The following is a 17,485-nucleotide window of genomic DNA, read 5'->3' on the forward strand; positions in this document are numbered from 1 at the left end:
ACCAAATCAGAGGAGGAAGGCAATTTAACCAAGGGCACCAGATGGACCATTTTAGAAAAGCGATCACAGACCACCCAAATGACTGACATCTTTTGAGAAACGGGAAGGTCAGAAATGAAATCCATCGAAATATGTGTCCAAGGCCTCTTCGGGACCGGCAAGGGCAAAAGCAACCCACTGGCACGTGAACAGCAGGGCTTAGCCCTAGCACAAATCCCACAGGACTGCACAAAAGTACGCACATCCCGCGACAGAGATGGCCACCAGAAGGATCTAGCCACTAACTCTCTGGTACCAAAGATTCCCGGATGACCAGCCAACACCGAACAATGAAGTTCAGAGATAACTTTACTAGTCCACCTATCAGGGACGAACAGTTTCTCGGCCGGACAACGATCAGGTTTATTAGCCTGAAATTTTTGCAACACTCGCCGCAAATCAGGGGAGATGGCAGACACAATGACTCCTTCCTTGAGGATACTTGCCGGCTCAGATAAACCCGGAGAGTCGGGCACAAAACTCCTAGACAGAGCATCCGCCTTCACATTTTTAGAGCCCGGAAGGTACGAAATCACAAAATCGAAGCGAGCAAAAAATAACGACCAACGGGCCTGTCTAGGATTCAAGCGCTTGGCAGACTCGAGATAAGAAAGGTTCTTATGATCAGTCAATACCACCACGCGATGCTTAGCTCCTTCAAGCCAATGACGCCACTCCTCGAATGCCCACTTCATGGCCAGCAACTCTCGGTTGCCCACATCATAATTACGCTCAGCAGCAGAAAACTTCCTGGAAAAGAACGCACATGGTTTCAACACTGAGCAACCAGAACCTCTCTGTGACAAAACCGCCCCTGCTCCAATCTCAGAAGCATCAACCTCGACCTGGAACGGAAGAGAAACATCTGGTTGACACAACACAGGGGCAGAACAAAAACGACGCTTCAATTCCTGAAAAGCTTCCACAGCAGCAGAAGACCAATTAACCAAATCAGCACCCTTCTTGGTCAAATCGGTCAATGGTTTGGCAATGGTAGAAAAATTACAGATGAAGCGACGATAAAAATTAGCAAAGCCCAGGAACTTTTGCAGACTTTTCAGAGATGTCGGCTGAGTCCAATCCTGGATGGCTTGGACCTTAACCGGATCCATCTCGATAGTAGAAGGGGAAAAGATGAACCCCAAAAATGAAACTTTCTGCACACCGAAGAGACACTTAGATCCCTTCACGAACAAAGAATTAGCACGCAGGACCTGGAAAACCATTCTGACCTGCTTCACATGAGACTCCCAATCATCTGAGAAGATCAAAATGTCATCCAAGTAAACAATCAGGAATTTATCCAGATACTCACGGAAGATGTCATGCATAAAAGACTGAAAAACAGATGGAGCATTGGCAAGTCCGAACGGCATCACTAGATACTCAAAATGACCCTCGGGCGTATTAAATGCCGTTTTCCATTCATCTCCTTGCCTGATTCTCACCAGATTATATGCACCACGAAGATCTATCTTAGTGAACCAACTAGCCCCCTTAATCCGAGCAAACAAGTCAGATAACAATGGCAAGGGATACTGAAACTTAACAGTGATCTTATTAAGAAGGCGGTAATCTATACAAGGTCTCAGCGAACCATCCTTCTTGGCTACAAAAAAGAACCCTGCTCCTAATGGCGACAATGACGGGCGAATATGCCCCTTCTCCAGGGATTCCTTCACATAACTGCGCATAGCGGTGTGTTCAGGCACGGATAAATTAAATAAACGACCTTTAGGGAATTTACTACCAGGAATCAAATTGATAGCACAATCACAATCCCTATGCGGAGGTAGGGCATCGGACTTGGGCTCTTCAAATACATCCTGATAATCAGACAAGAACTCTAGGACCTCAGAAGGGGTGGATGACGAAATCGACAAAAATGGAACATCACCATGTACCCCCTGACAACCCCAGCTGGATACCGACATGGAATTCCAATCCAATACTGGATTATGGGTTTGTAGCCATGGCAACCCCAACACGACCACATCATGCAGATTATGCAACACCAGAAAGCGAATAACTTCCTGATGTGCAGGAGCCATGCACATGGTCAGCTGGGCCCATTATTGAGGTTTATTCTTGGCCAAAGGTGTAGCATCAATTCGTCTCAATGGAATAGGACACCGCAAAGGCTCCAAGAAAAACCCACAACGTTTAGCATAATCCAAATCCATCAGATTCAGGGCAGCGCCCGAATCCACAAACGCCATGACAGAAAACGACGACAAAGAGCATATCAAGGTAATGGACAGAAGGAATTTGGACTGTACAGTACCAATGACGGCAGACCTAGCGGACCGCTTAGTGCGCTTAGGACAATCAGAAATAGCATGAGTGGAATCACCACAGTAGAAACACAGACCATTCAGACGTCTGTGTTCTTGCCGTTCAACTCTGGTCATAGTCCTATCGCACTGCATAGGCTCAGGTTTAATCTCAGACAATACCGCCAGATGGTGCACAGATTTACGCTCGCGCAAGCGACGACCGATCTGAATGGCCAAAGACATAGACTCATTCAAACCAGCAGTCATAGGAAAACCCACCATGACATCCTTAAGAGCCTCAGAGAGACCCTTTCTGAACAAAGCTGCCAGCGCAGATTCATTCCACAGAGTGAGTACTGACCACTTCCTAAATTTCTGACAATATACTTCTATATCATCCTGACCCTGGCACAAAGCCAGCAAATTTTTCTCAGCCTGATCCACTGAATTAGGCTCATCGTACAGCAATCCGAGCGCCAGGAAAAACGTATCGACACCACTCAATGCAGGGTCTCCTGGCGCAAGAGAAAATGCCCAGTCCTGAGGGTCGCTGCGCAAAAAAGAAATAATCAAAACCTGTTGAACTGAATTACCAGAAGAATGAGGTTTCAAGGCCAGAAATAGCTTACAATTATTTTTGAAGCTCAGAAACTTAGTTCTATCACCAAAAAACAAATCAGGAATAGGAATTCTTGGTTCTAGCATAGATTTCTGATCAATTGTATCTTGAATCTTTTGTACATTTATAACGAGATTATCCATTGAAGAGCACAGAGCCTGAATATCCATGTCCACACCTGTGTCCTGAAACACCCAAATGTCTAGGGGAAAAAAAAGACTGAACACAGAGCTGAGAAAAAAAAAATGATGTCAGAACTTCTTTTTTCCCTCTATTGAGAATCATTAGTTTTGGCTCCTTGTACTGTTATGAAGGCAATCCAGTAACACAGTGTGCCAGTAATCAGAGCACATACAGTGATCTGACAAAAACCCAAAAACAATAGAACGAGCTCTGAGACGTGGAATCTCTGTAGACCGCAATACCTGAACCTATCCTACACACAACTAAAGGCAGCTGTGGATTGCGCCTGACACTACCTATGCAACTCGGCACAGCCTGAGGAACTGACTAGCCTGAAGATAGAAAAACAAGCCTGACTTGCCTCAGAGAAATACCCCAAAGGAAAAGGCAGCCCCCCACATATAATGACTGTTAGCAAGATGAAAAGACAAAACGAAGGGATGAAATAGATTCAGCAAAGTGAGGCCCGATATTCTAGATAGAGCGAGGATAGCAAAGAGAACTTTGCAGTCTACAAAAAACCCTAAAGCAAAAAACCACGCAAAGGGGGCAAAAAGACCCACCGTGCCGAACTAACGGCACGGCGGTACACCCTTTGCGTCTCAGAGCTTCCAGCAAAAACGAATAGACAAGCTGGACAGAAAAAACAGCAACAAAAGCAAAGAAGCACTTATCAAAGCAGAGCAGCAGGCCACAGGAAAGATCCAGAAGCTCAGATCCAACACTGGAACATTGACAAGGAGCAAGGAAGACAGAATCAGGTGGAGTTAAATAACAAGGCAGCCAACGAGCTCACCAGAACACCTGAGGGAGGAAGCCCAGAAGCTGCAGTACCACTTGTGACCACAGGAGTGAATTCAGCCACAGAATTCACAACAGGGGGGGTACTGTTGTGAATTCTGCTTTTGGGCTCCCTCCGGTGGTTGTAGGTGGTAATGCAGTTGTCCCTGGGTTGCAGTCCTGGTCAGGTGTATCTGCTGATTGCAGTTCTGACTGGGGTATTTAGGTGTGCAGGATTTATTAGTCCTTGCCAGTTGTCCATGGTTGTTGGGAGGTGTTGGACCTCTGTCTGTTTCCTCCTGCCTTGCTGCCAAATCAGCAAAGATAAGTGTCTGGTTTTGTTTCTGTGGCACACATGCTGTCTGCTTGATAATTCAGTGCTATTCATTTGTTTTTTCTTGTCCAGCTTAGATTGTGTCAGTATTTTCTCAGTCTTGTTGGATTCTCAGGAGTTGCAGATATACGTTCCACGTCTTTAGTTAGATGGTGGAATTTTTTGTATTATCTGCTGTGGATATTTTTGGAAGGGTTTTAATACTGACAGCTTCGTATTCTGTCCTATCCTTTCCTATTTAGCTAGAGTGGCCTCTTTTGCTAAATATTGTCTTCTGCCTGCGTGTGTCTTTCCTCTCCTACTCACAGTCAATATTCGTGGGGGGCTGCCTATCCTTTGGGGTTCTGCTCTGAGGCAAGGTAGAATTCCTATTTCCATCTATAGGGGTATTTAGTCCTCCAGCTGTGTCAAGGTGTCTAGGGTTTGTTAGGCACACCCCACGGCTACTTCTAGTTGCGGTGTTAGTTCAGGATTTGCGGTCAGTACAGTTACCACCTACTCCAGAGAAAGTTTCATGCGGCTCCAGGGTCACCGGATCATAACAGCATCCCATTATTTTATTTGCCTTTGTAGCAGCTGCCTGACACTGGCCACTGAATATGAGTTTGTCATCCACCCATACACCCAGGTCTTTTTTATTGATGGTTTTGCCCAGAGTTTTAGAATTAAGCACATAGTTACACATCTTATTACTTCTACCCAAGTGCATGACCTTACATTTATCCCCATTAAAGCTCATTTGCCATTTATCAGCCCAAGCTTCTAGTTTACATAAATCATCCTGTAATATAAAATTGTCCTCCCCTGTATTGATTACCCTGCAGAGTTTAGTGTCATCTGCAAATATGGAAATTCTGCTCTGAATGCCCCCTACAAGGTCATTAATAAATATGTTCAAAAGAAGAGGGCCCAATACTGACCCCTGTGGTACCCCACTGCTAACCGCTACCCAGTCCGAGTGTGCTCCATTAATAACCACCCTTTGTTTCCTATCCCTGAGCCAGCTCTTAATCCACTTACACATAGTTTCCCCTATCCCCATTATTCTCATTTTATGTATCAACCTTTTGTGTGGCACCGTATCAAAAGCTTTTGAAAAGTCCATATACACTACATCCACTGGGTTCCCTTGGTCCAGTCCGGAACTTACCTCTTCATAGAAGCTGATCAGATTAGTCTGACATGAACGGTCCCTAGTAAACCCGTGCTGATACTGGGTCATGAGGTTATTCCTCTTCAGATACTCCAGTATAGCATCCCTTAGAATGCCCTCCAGGATTTTACCCACAGTAAAGGTGAAGCTTATTGGCCTATAATTTCCGAGTTCAGTTTTTGTCCCCTTTTTGAATATTGGCCCCACATTTGCTATACGCCAGTCCTGTGGTACAGACCCTGTTATTTTGGAGTCTTTAAAGATTAAAAATAATGGTCTATCTATGACTGTTCTTAATTCCTGCAGTACTCGAGGGTGGATCCCATCCGGGCCCGGAGATTTGTCAATTTTGGTGATTTTTAGACGCCGGGAATTTTTGCTATCACGGATCATATTGTCGCCATGGGATTTTCTTGTGTAAATACTGATAAAAAAGTCATTTAGCAGATTCCACTCGAGTTCTCCCACTTGAGCATTCAAAAAATACAAGCATGTCGGGGATACAGACGCTCGAGCAAGTAATGAATAGTGAGGAGCACACTGATGATGGAGCAAGTAACGAGTAGTGACGCACACACTGATGATAGAGCGAGTAACGAGTAGTGACGAGCACACTGATGGAGCGAATAGTGAGGAGCACACTGATGATGGAGCGAGTAACCAGAAGTGACGAGCACACTGATGATGGAGTGAGTGACGAGCAGTGAGGAGCGCACTGATGATGGAGTGAGTGACGAGCAGTGAGGGGCACACGGATGATGGAGCGAGTAACGAGTCGGGGGAGCCAGAGGCAGGGTCCCAGAGGTGGGGAGCCAGATTCAGGGATCCAGAGGCAGGGAGCCAGAGGCAGGGTCCCAGAGGGAAGGTCCCAGAGGCAGGGAGCCAGAGGGAAGGTCCCAGAGGCAGGGAGCCAGAGGGAAGGTCCCAGAGGCAGGGAGCCAGAGGGAAGGTCCCAGAGGCAGGGAGCCAGAGGGAAGGTCCCAGAGGCAGGGAGCCAGAGGGAAGGTCCCAGAGGCAGGGAGCCAGAGGGAAGGTCCCAGAGGCAGGGAGCCAGAGGGAAGGTCCCAGAGGCAGGGAGCCAGAGGGAAGGTCCCAGAGGCAGGGAGCCAGAGGGAAGGTCCCAGAGGCAGGGTCCAGAGGCAGGGTCCCAGAGGCAGGGATCTAGAGTCGAGGGAGCCAAAGGCAGGGAGCGGAGCAGAGCAGCTCTGATCACAGCAATAACCGGAGAGCACAAATCCTTCACCCAATGACGAATATCTCCCATACCTACAGTGGTCACAGATGGGACTGCTCCGCTCAGGCCACAATAAGTAGCGGTCACAGAGGGAACCTGCAGCTCAGTGCTGGGCTGCAAGAAAATGGCATCTGACTACACCGACAGCAGTGACCAGATCACAGCACAGATGATGAGCCAGACACCGGACTTGAAGTGGCCGGATTTTCAGCCCCCAGAGGCCGAAAATAAAAGTAAAATATAAGCCCCTGGCAAAGTCCCAGGTTTTTGTCCTGTAGATTAAAAATTTCAGAAACTTTTTCCCTTTTGATGTTGCCATAATCTGTACAAATCACTGAGAAAGAAACAGATCTTTTAAGGTGGAAAAAGAAAATGTAAACTAATAATGCAGTTAATAATCTGCACACCCTCACACTAATACTTTCCTGCAGCCCCTGTGAATTTCTGGAAGCGTTCAGTCTTTTTGGGTCGGAGTCCATCTAGAACAGTCAGAACCGTCAGATTGTGGGGACATCTCCCGTGTACAGCGCCCTCTTCAGGTCACCATGTGAGGATAATGTATAATATAAGTTTTAGTCTCTCATTGCCAGCACATATAGGGTGGGCGTGCTGAGGGATTTTTGTACTTCTAACCATGGTCCTGAAAAACACATGGCAGCTGTAAAACCCCCTCTCTTCCCCCCCTTCCCTGAATACAACAAACCAGCCCTATGGCAGACACTGGGTAACCTGAAGCTTGTGTGTGAGCAGGGTGTGGCAATCCTGCAAAGCCACCTGTGGTCCCTCCCTTCTCAGTCAGGAATTTCTTTGTCTCCAGGGTCTGAGAACGTAAAGATCTCTGACCTCATTGAATATCATTAACCAGCCCTTTTGTGAGGTCACGAGGCTGTGGTTATTTAAGTGACTCCACTTTACCCAGAGGAGCTGTACTATGCACTGGGATATTTGAGAGCCCTGCCTATCAGCATGGTTTTGCCTGAAATGAACTGAGAACATGCGAGTTTTACCCTTCTTCTTTAATCCATGTTATTTTTATAATTACTTTGTACATATTTCAATTGTCTCATATTGTAACATCTTTCTATGCCTTTTTACAAACACTGCCTTCTTTCGGAGTAAAATATATAAATTACTAGTTTTCGTTCTTCCTGCTCTAAAACGTACTCTAAGTCTTCTGAAGGGAATTACGCTACTGTTTTGGGTTAGCTTCGGACCCGTTTAAATCGAAGCTGGTGGCAGCATACCGCTTGCTGTGCCTTTGGGAGACCGTTACAGCGATGGCGGCGTTGATAATTATTGTTCCTGCTTGAGTGGGAGTAGTTCAATCGCCTCGCTGCAGCGTGCCCAATAGCCAGTACATAGCAGGCAGCCTCTCTGGCGACTAATTACCCCAGGTGCAGTACCTAGTCTGACCTGAGGGTGAGGGGGGCGCCAGAGAGCTGCAAGTTTTCAAGAGGAACTGTAAAGCGGGATATACATAAATCTCTGCAGTGCGTGTTAGGGATACCTAAAATAAGCCCCTGCTGTAAACTAAGAGGTCAATAGCCTTGTGTGTGTTTTTTCATCACATTATAGCAGAGGGATAACTAAGATAAGCCCCCCTGCACATGTGATAGCCGTGACGTAGGGGTGACGGTCACGGTGTTATCGTGACACACCACAGATTGCGAGGGCATCTCCTGTGTACAGCGCCCTCTTCAGGTCACCACAGATTGCGGGGACATCTCCTGTGTACAGCGCCCTCTTCAGGTCACCACAGATTGCAGGGACATCTCCTGTGTACAGCGTCCTCTTCAGGTCACCACAGATTGCGGGGACATCTCCTGTGTACAGCGTCCTCTTCAGGTCACCACAGATTGCGGGGGCATCTCCTGTGTACAGCGTCCTCTTCAGGTCACCACAGATTGCGGGGACATCTCCTGTGTACAGCGTCCTCTTCAGGTCACCACAGATTGCGGGGACATCTCCTGTGTACAGCGTCCTCTTCAGATCACCACAGATTGCGGGGATATCTCCTGTGTACAGCGTCCTCTTCAGGTCACCACAGATTGCGGGGACATCTCCTGTGTACAGCGTCCTCTGCAGGTCACCACAGATTGCGGGGGCATCTCCTGTGTACAGCGTCCTCTTCAGGTCACCACAGATTGCGGGGACATCTCCTGTGTACAGCGTCCTCTTCAGGTCACCACAGATTGCGGGGGCATCTCCTGTGTACAGCGTCCTCTTCAGGTCACCACAGATTGCGGGGACATCTCCTGTGTACAGCGCCCTCTTCAGGTCACCACAGATTGCGGGGGCATCTCCTGTGTACAGCGCCCTCTTCAGGTCACCACAGATTGCGGGGACATCTCCTGTGTACAGCGCCCTCTTCAGGTCACCACAGATTGCGGGGACATCTCCTGTGTACAGCGCCCTCTTCAGGTCACCACAGATTGCGGGGACATCTCCTGTGTACAGCGCCCTCTTCAGGTCACCACAGATTGCGGGGACATCTCCTGTGTACAGCGCCCTCTTCAGGACACCACAGATTGCGGGGACATCTCCTGTGTACAGCGTCCTCTTCAGGTCACCACAGATTGCGGGGGCATCTCCTGTGTACAGCGCCCTCTTCAGGTCACCACAGATTGCGGGGACATCTCCTGTGTACAGCGCCCTCTTCAGGTCACCACAGATTGCGGGAACATCTCCTGTGTACAGCGTCCTCTTCAGGACACCACAGATAGCGGGGCTTCTCCTGTGTACAGCGCCCTCTTCAGGACACCACAGATTGCGGGGACATCTCCTGTGTACAGCGTCCTCTTCAGGTCACCACAGATTGCGGGACATCTCCTGTGTACAGCGTCCTCTTCAGGTCACCACAGATTGCGGGACATCTCCTGTGTACAGCGTCCTCTTCAGGTCACCACAGATTGCGGGGACATCTCCTGTGTACAGCGCCCTCTTCAGGACACCACAGATTGCGGGACATCTCCTGTGTACAGCGTCCTCTTCAGGTCACCACAGATTGCGGGGGCATCTCCTGTGTACAGCGTCCTCTTCAGGTCACCACAGATTGCGGGGACATCTCCTGTGTACAGCGTCCTCTTCAGGTCACCACAGATTGCAGGGACATCTCCTGTGTACAGCGTCCTCTTCAGGTCACCACAGATTGCGGGGACATCTCCTGTGTACAGCGCCCTCTTCAGGTCACCACAGATTGCAGGGACATCTCCTGTGTACAGCGTCCTCTTCAGGTCACCACAGATTGCGGGGACATCTCCTGTGTACAGCGCCCTCTTCAGGTCACCACAGATTGCGGGGGCATCTCCTGTGTACAGCGTCCTCTTCAGGTCACCACAGATTGCAGGGACATCTCCTGTGTACAGCGTCCTCTTCAGATCACCACAGATTGCGGGGACATCTCCTGTGTACAGCGCCCTCTTCAGATCACCACAGATTGCGGGGACATCTCCTGTGTACAGCGCCCTCTTCAGGTCACCACAGATTGCAGGGACATCTCCTGTGTACAGCGTCCTCTTCAGGTCACCACAGATTGCGGGGACATCTCCTGTGTACAGCGTCCTCTTCAGGTCACCACAGATTGCAGGGACATCTCCTGTGTACAGCGTCCTCTTCAGGTCACCACAGATTGCGGGGACATCTCCTGTGTACAGCGCCCTCTTCAGGTCACCACAGATTGCGGGGGCATCTCCTGTGTACAGCGTCCTCTTCAGGTCACCACAGATTGCAGGGACATCTCCTGTGTACAGCGTCCTCTTCAGATCACCACAGATTGCGGGGACATCTCCTGTGTACAGCGCCCTCTTCAGGTCACCACAGATTGCGGGGACATCTCCTGTGTACAGCGCCCTCTTCAGGTCACCACAGATTGCGGGGACATCTCCTGTGTACAGCGCCCTCTTCAGGTCACCACAGATTGCGGGGACATCTCCTGTGTACAGCGCCCTTTTCAGGACACCACAGATCGCGGGACATCTCCTGTGTACAGCGTCCTCTTCAGGACACCACAGATTGCGGGAACATCTCCTGTGTACAGCGCCCTCTTCAGGTCACCACAGATTGCGGGGACATCTCCTGTGTACAGCGTCCTCTTCAGGTCACCACAGATTGCGGGGACATCTCCTGTGTACAGCGCCCTCTTCAGGTCACCACAGATTGCGGGGACATCTCCTGTGTACAGCGTCCTCTTCAGGTCACCACAGATCGCGGGACATCTCCTGTGTACAGCGTCCTCTTCAGGACACCACAGATTGCGGGAACATCTCCTGTGTACAGCGCCCTCTTCAGGTCACCACAGATTGCGGGGACATCTCCTGTGTACAGCGTCCTCTTCAGGTCACCACAGATTGCGGGGACATCTCCTGTGTACAGCGCCCTCTTCAGGTCACCACAGATTGCGGGGACATCTCCTGTGTACAGCGTCCTCTTCAGGTCACCACAGATTGCGGGGACATCTCCTGTGTACAGCGTCCTCTTCAGGTCACCACAGATTGCGGGGACATCTCCTGTGTACAGCGCCCTCTTCAGGACACCACAGATTGCGGGACATCTCCTGTGTACAGCGTCCTCTTCAGGTCACCACAGATTGCAGGGACATCTCCTGTGTACAGCGTCCTCTTCAGGTCACCACAGATTGCGGGGACATCTCCTGTGTACAGCGCCCTCTTCAGGTCACCACAGATTGCGGGGGCATCTCCTGTGTACAGCGCCCTCTTCAGGTCACCACAGATTGCGGGGGCATCTCCTGTGTACAGCGCCCTCTTCAGGTCACCACAGATTGCGGGGACATCTCCTGTGTACAGCGCCCTCTTCAGGTCACCACAGATTGCGGGGACATCTCCTGTGTACAGCGCCATATTCAGGTCACCACAGATTGCGGGGACATCTCCTGTGTACAGCGTCCTCTTCAGGTCACCACAGATTGCGGGGACATCTCCTGTGTACAGCGTCCTCTTCAGACACCACAGATTGCGGGGACATCTCCTGTGTACAGCGTCCTCTTCAGGTCACCACAGATTGCGGGGACATCTCCTGTGTACAGCGTCCTCTTCAGACACCACAGATTGCGGGGACATCTCCTGTGTACAGCGCCCTCTTCAGGACACCACAGATTGCGGGGACATCTCCTGTGTACAGCGTCCTCTTCAGACACCACAGATTGCGGGGACATCTCCTGTGTACAGCGCCCTCTTCAGGTCACCACAGATTGCAGGGACATCTCCTGTGTACAGCGCCCTCTTCAGGACACCACAGATTGCAGGGACATCTCCTGTGTACAGCGCCCTCTTCAGGTCACCACAGACTGCCCCCATGGGTTCACGGATTGGGCCGTTCCAGAACCTCCATCTTCTCTTGCAGAAGCCGTTCTTTGGGCGGTTTGAAGGTCGCTCAGGGTCGATGTCTGCTGAGAGGTGAAATTCCTCCTCAGCTTCAGCTTTTAGCAGAGGCCGGAAGAATTGTCTGATATTTGTTCGGACCTTAATTCCCTCTCCCTTGGCTAAAGCCCCAGAGCACAATGCTGCCCGCCATACCTCACTGTGGGGATGATGATCTTCAGGTGATGACCGGTGATGACTTTGCACATTCTGGGATTACGGCCACAAAGTTCTTCCTCGGTCTGATCAGACAGGATACATTTCTGCTTCTGACCGACGTGATGGAAGTTCTAGCACAACGTAGCCAGGTCTGGATGATTAGCGTTGTACATAAAGACTCCATCCCACCCCACCGCCGGAGATATGACGAGGATGGCAGACTGTTGCCACATGCAGGTCACAACCACATCTGGTCAGAAGCTCCTGCAGCTCCTCCAACGTTGGCTTCGGCCTCTTGGATCCTCATGCGACAAAGTTCTTCTTACCAATATTTCCGGGACAAGCAGTTCCCGATAATGTCACTGAGCACAACCACAGCCCCGAGTATAGGAGGGTGCTCACACTTATGCAACCACATTACTGCAGTTTTTTCAATTTTTATTTTCCTCATCAAAATTATTTCAGTTTATTTCTCCATTAATCTGTACAGATTATGACGACATTAACAGGGGATAAAGTCTTGAAAGGAGTCTTCACGTTAGGATTATTCACTTGCTAAAATCCTGAGACTTTCCTGCATGGTTTATACACACACTCAATTATGCACACAGCCACATATACAGCACACACACTGCAGTGTGGATGGCCATACTTACTGTAGGACAGCTCCTCGCCTGCTCTTTTACGGGACTGGTCACCTCTGAGAAGAGAATAAAGGGTTGATAAGTGGACAAAGCAGCGTCACCACACAGTTGTAAGTATGGGCGGGCGGGCTTGCATGACACAGACCTCCACAATAGCCCCCCATCAGAGCAGACCACAGCGCTGCCAGCGACCCCATCAGAGCAGATCACAGCGCTGCCAGCGACCCCCATCAGAGCAGACCACAGCGCTGCCAGCGACCCCCATCAGAGCAGACCACAGCGCTGCCATAGGCCTCCATCAGAGCAGACCACAGCACTGCCAGCGACCCCCATCGGAGCAGACCACAGCGCTGCCATAGGCCTTCATCAGCAGACCACAGCACTGCCAGCGACCCCATCAGAGCAGACCACAGCACTGCCAGCAAACCCCATCAGAGCAGACCACAGCACTGCCAGCGACCCCCATCAGAGCAGACCACAGCGCTGTCAGCGACCCCATCAGAGCAGACCACAGCGCTGTCAGCGACCCCATCAGAGCAGACCACAGCACTGCCAGCGACCCCCATCAGAGCAGACCACAGCGCTGTCAGCGACCCCATCAGAGCAGACCACAGCGCTGCCAGCGACCCCCATCAGAGCAGACCACAGCACTGCCAGCGACCCCCATCAGAGCAGACCACAGCACTGCCAGCGACCCCCATCAGAGCAGACCACAGCACTGCCAGCGACCCCCATCAGAGCAGACCACAGCGCTGCCATAGGCCTCCATCAGAGCAGACCACATCACTGCCAGCGACCCCATCAGAGCAGACCACAGCACTGCCAGCGACCCCCATCGGAGCAGACCACAGCGCTGCCATAGGCCTCCATCAGCAGACCACAGCACTGCCAGCGACCCCATCAGAGCAGACCACAGTGCTGCCAGCGACCCCATCAGAGCAGACCACAGCGCTGCCAGCGACCCCCATCAGAGCAGACCACAGCACTGCCAGCGACCCCCATCAGAGCAGACCACAGCGCTGCCATAGGCCTCCATCAGAGCAGACCACAGCACTGCCAGCGACCCCATCAGAGCAGACCACAGCACTGCCAGCGACCCCCATCAGAGCAGACCACAGCGCTGTCAGCGACCCCATCAGAGCAGACCACAGCGCTGTCAGCGACCCCATCAGAGCAGACCACAGCACTGCCAGCGACCCCCATCAGAGCAGACCACAGCGCTGTCAGCGACCCCATCAGAGCAGACCACAGCACTGCCAGCGACCCCCATCAGAGCAGACCACAGCGCTGCCATAGGCCTCCATCAGAGCAGACCACATCACTGCCAGCGACCCCATCAGAGCAGACCACAGCACTGCCAGCGACCCCCATCGGAGCAGACCACAGCGCTGCCATAGGCCTCCATCAGCAGACCACAGCACTGCCAGCGACCCCATCAGAGCAGACCACAGTGCTGCCAGCGACCCCATCAGAGCAGACCACAGTGCTGCCAGCGACCCCATCAGAGCAGACCACAGCGCTGCCAGCGACCCCCATCAGAGCAGACCACAGCACTGCCAGCGACCCCCATCAGAGCAGACCACAGCGCTGCCATAGGCCTCCATCAGAGCAGACCACAGCACTGCCAGCGACCCCCATCGGAGCAGACCACAGCGCTGCCATAGGCCTTCATCAGCAGACCACAGCACTGCCAGCGACCCCATCAGAGCAGACCACAGCACTGCCAGCGACCCCCATCAGAGCAGACCACAGCGCTGCCATAGGCCTCCATCAGAGCAGACCACATCACTGCCAGCGACCCCATCAGAGCAGACCACAGCACTGTCAGCGACCCCATCAGAGCAGACCACAGCGCTGTCAGTGACCCCCATCAGAGCAGACCACAGTGCTGCCAGCGACCCCATCAGAGCAGACCACAGTGCTGCCAGCGACCCCATCAGAGCAGACCACAGCGCTGCCAGCGACCCCCATCAGAGCAGACCACAGCGCTGCCAGCGACCCCCATCAGAGCAGACCACAGTGCTGCCAGCGACCCCCATCAGAGCAGACCACAGTGCTGCCAGCGACCCCCATCAGAGCAGACCACAGTGCTGCCAGCGACCCCATCAGAGCAGACCACAGTGCTGCCAGCGACCCCCATCAGAGCAGACCACAGTGCTGCCAGCGACCCCATCAGAGCAGACCACAGCGCTGCCATAGGCCTCCATCAGAGCAGACCACAGCGCTGCCAGCGACCCCCATCAGAGCAGACCACAGCACTGCCAGCGACCCCATCAGAGCAGACCACAGCGCTGCCATAGGCCTCCATCAGAGCAGACCACAGCGCTGCCAGCGACCCCCATCAGAGCAGACTACAGTGCTGCCAGCGACCCCATCAGAGCAGACCACAGTGCTGCCAGCGACCCCATCAGAGCAGACCACAGCGCTGCCAGCGACCCCCATCAGAGCAGACCACAGCACTGCCAGCGACCCCATCAGAGCAGACCACAGCGCTGCCATAGGCCTCCATCAGAGCAGACCACAGCGCTGCCAGCGACCCCCATCAGAGCAGACTACAGTGCTGCCAGCGACCCCATCAGAGCAGACCACAGTGCTGCCAGCGACCCCATCAGAGCAGACCACAGTGCTGCCAGCGACCCCCATCAGAGCAGACCACAGCACTGCCAGCGACCCCATCAGAGCAGACCACAGCGCTGCCATAGGCCTCCATCAGAGCAGACCACAGCGCTGCCAGCGACCCCCATCAGAGCAGACTACAGTGCTGCCAGCGACCCCATCAGAGCAGACCACAGTGCTGCCAGCGACCCCATCAGAGCAGACCACAGCGCTGCCAGCGACCCCCATCAGAGCAGACCACAGCGCTGCCAGCGACCCCCATCAGAGCAGACCACAGTGCTGCCAGCGACCCCCATCAGAGCAGACCACAGCACTGCCAGCGACCCCATCAGAGCAGACCACAGCGCTGCCAGCGACCCCCATCAGAGCAGACCACAGCGCTGCCAGCGACCCCCATCAGAGCAGACCACAGTGCTGCCAGCGACCCCCCATCAGAGCAGACTACAGCGCTGCCAGCGACCCCATCAGAGCAGACCACAGTGCTGCCATAGGCCTCCATCAGAGCAGACCACAGCACTGCCAGCGACCCCCATCAGAGCAGACCACAGCACTGCCAGCGACCCCCATCAGAGCAGACCACAGCGCTGCCAGCGACCCCCATCAGAGCAGACCACAGTGCTGCCAGCGACCCCCCATCAGAGCAGACTACAGCGCTGCCAGCGACCCCATCAGAGCAGACCACAGTGCTGCCATAGGCCTCCATCAGAGCAGACCACAGTGCTGCCAGCGACCCCCATCAGAGCAGACCACAGCGCTGCCAGCGACCCCCATCAGAGCAGACCACAGCGCTGCCAGCGACCCCATCAGAGCAGACCACAGTGCTGCCATAGGCCTCCATCAGAGTGGCTCAAGTACCCAGACTGTAGCTCCAGCCCCAGCCAGGACCACCACCGGCTCTAGAACTAGTCACATTCCCATAGGACCCTCGGTTCACAGCGATCTTAAGGGTTTTCTAGACTTTTCTATTCTGGGATAAAGTTTCCCAAATCCTGCACAATATAAAAGGGTCTGACCCTCGGAGACACTAGGGGGCAGTACAGAGCAGATCATCACAGGAAACTGCAGCTCATGTGACCAAAGGATGAGATAACATTACACGATGTGATGACATCACTCCCTGACCCCTCCCTTAGCACTCAATGACCCCTCCCGGCACTCACTTGCCCCTCCCCCACACTCACTGATCCCCTCCCCCACACTCACTGACCCCCTCCCCCAGACTCACTGACCCCCTCCCCCACACTCACTGACCCCCTCCCCCACACTCACTGACCCCTCCCACACTCACTGGTCCCTCCCCTGCACTCACAGGCCCCTCCCCCACACTCACTGACCCCCTCCCCCACACTCACTGACCCCTCCCACACTCACTGGTCCCTCCCCTGCACTCACAGGTCCCTCCCCCACACTCACTGACCCCTCCCACACTCACTGGTCCCTCCCCTGCACTCACAGGTCCCTCCCCCACACTCACTGACCCCCTCCCCCACACTCACTGACCCCTCCCACACTCACTGGTCCCTCCCCTGCACTCACAGGTCCCTCCCCCGCACTCACTGGCCCCTCCCTCGCACTCACTGACCTGTTGAATCCGTTCTGCAGAAGATCTCGCTGAAGCTTCCGGTCCTGCACGGCGTAATCCTGCAGCTGCGACTCCAAGGCCGGAGGCAGAATATTGGGGATGAACTTGGAGAAAAGCGCAGGAGCGAGCTGCACCCAGTCTGAAAGAGCGAGCAAATAATGACCGGAAGGAACCAGCCCCCAATACACACCTAGGACACCAGAGACCACCCCAGAACTACAATAACAGGAGTGGGGCTGGAGTCACTACACACAGGAGACCCCCGATCTGGTAATATGGAGGACACTACACACAGGAGATCCCCGATCTGGTAATATGGGGGACACTACACACAGGAGACCCCCGATCTGGTAATATGGGGGACACTACACACAGGAGACCCCCGATCTGGTAATATGGAGGTACTTGTACTACTTTTATAATATCTTTTTATACTTCTGTAAACACTGCCTACCTTTTGGGAGTAAAATATATAAAATTACTAGCTTCAT

The 17,485-nt window shown here is 52.8% G+C and overlaps 1 protein-coding gene across 2 annotated transcripts in view; it reads right to left on the reverse strand.

Annotated features, from left to right (window-relative positions):
• CACUL1 (CDK2 associated cullin domain 1) overlaps window positions 1–17,485 on the reverse strand; it is an 89,393-nt gene that overhangs the window by 29,017 nt on the left and 42,891 nt on the right. For both annotated transcript variants that reach the window (XM_069754404.1, XM_069754405.1), the window contains 2 exons: window positions 16,995–17,133; window positions 12,809–12,852 (listed from right to left, as the gene is read on the reverse strand). In XM_069754404.1, the coding sequence (XP_069610505.1) occupies window positions 12,809–12,852; window positions 16,995–17,133 (183 nt within the window). The remainder of the gene's footprint in view (window positions 1–12,808; window positions 12,853–16,994; window positions 17,134–17,485) is intronic.

The sequence above is a fragment of the Ranitomeya imitator genome, chromosome 2 (genome assembly GCF_032444005.1).
Source record: "Ranitomeya imitator isolate aRanImi1 chromosome 2, aRanImi1.pri, whole genome shotgun sequence".
Lineage (NCBI taxonomy): Eukaryota > Metazoa > Chordata > Amphibia > Anura > Dendrobatidae > Ranitomeya > Ranitomeya imitator.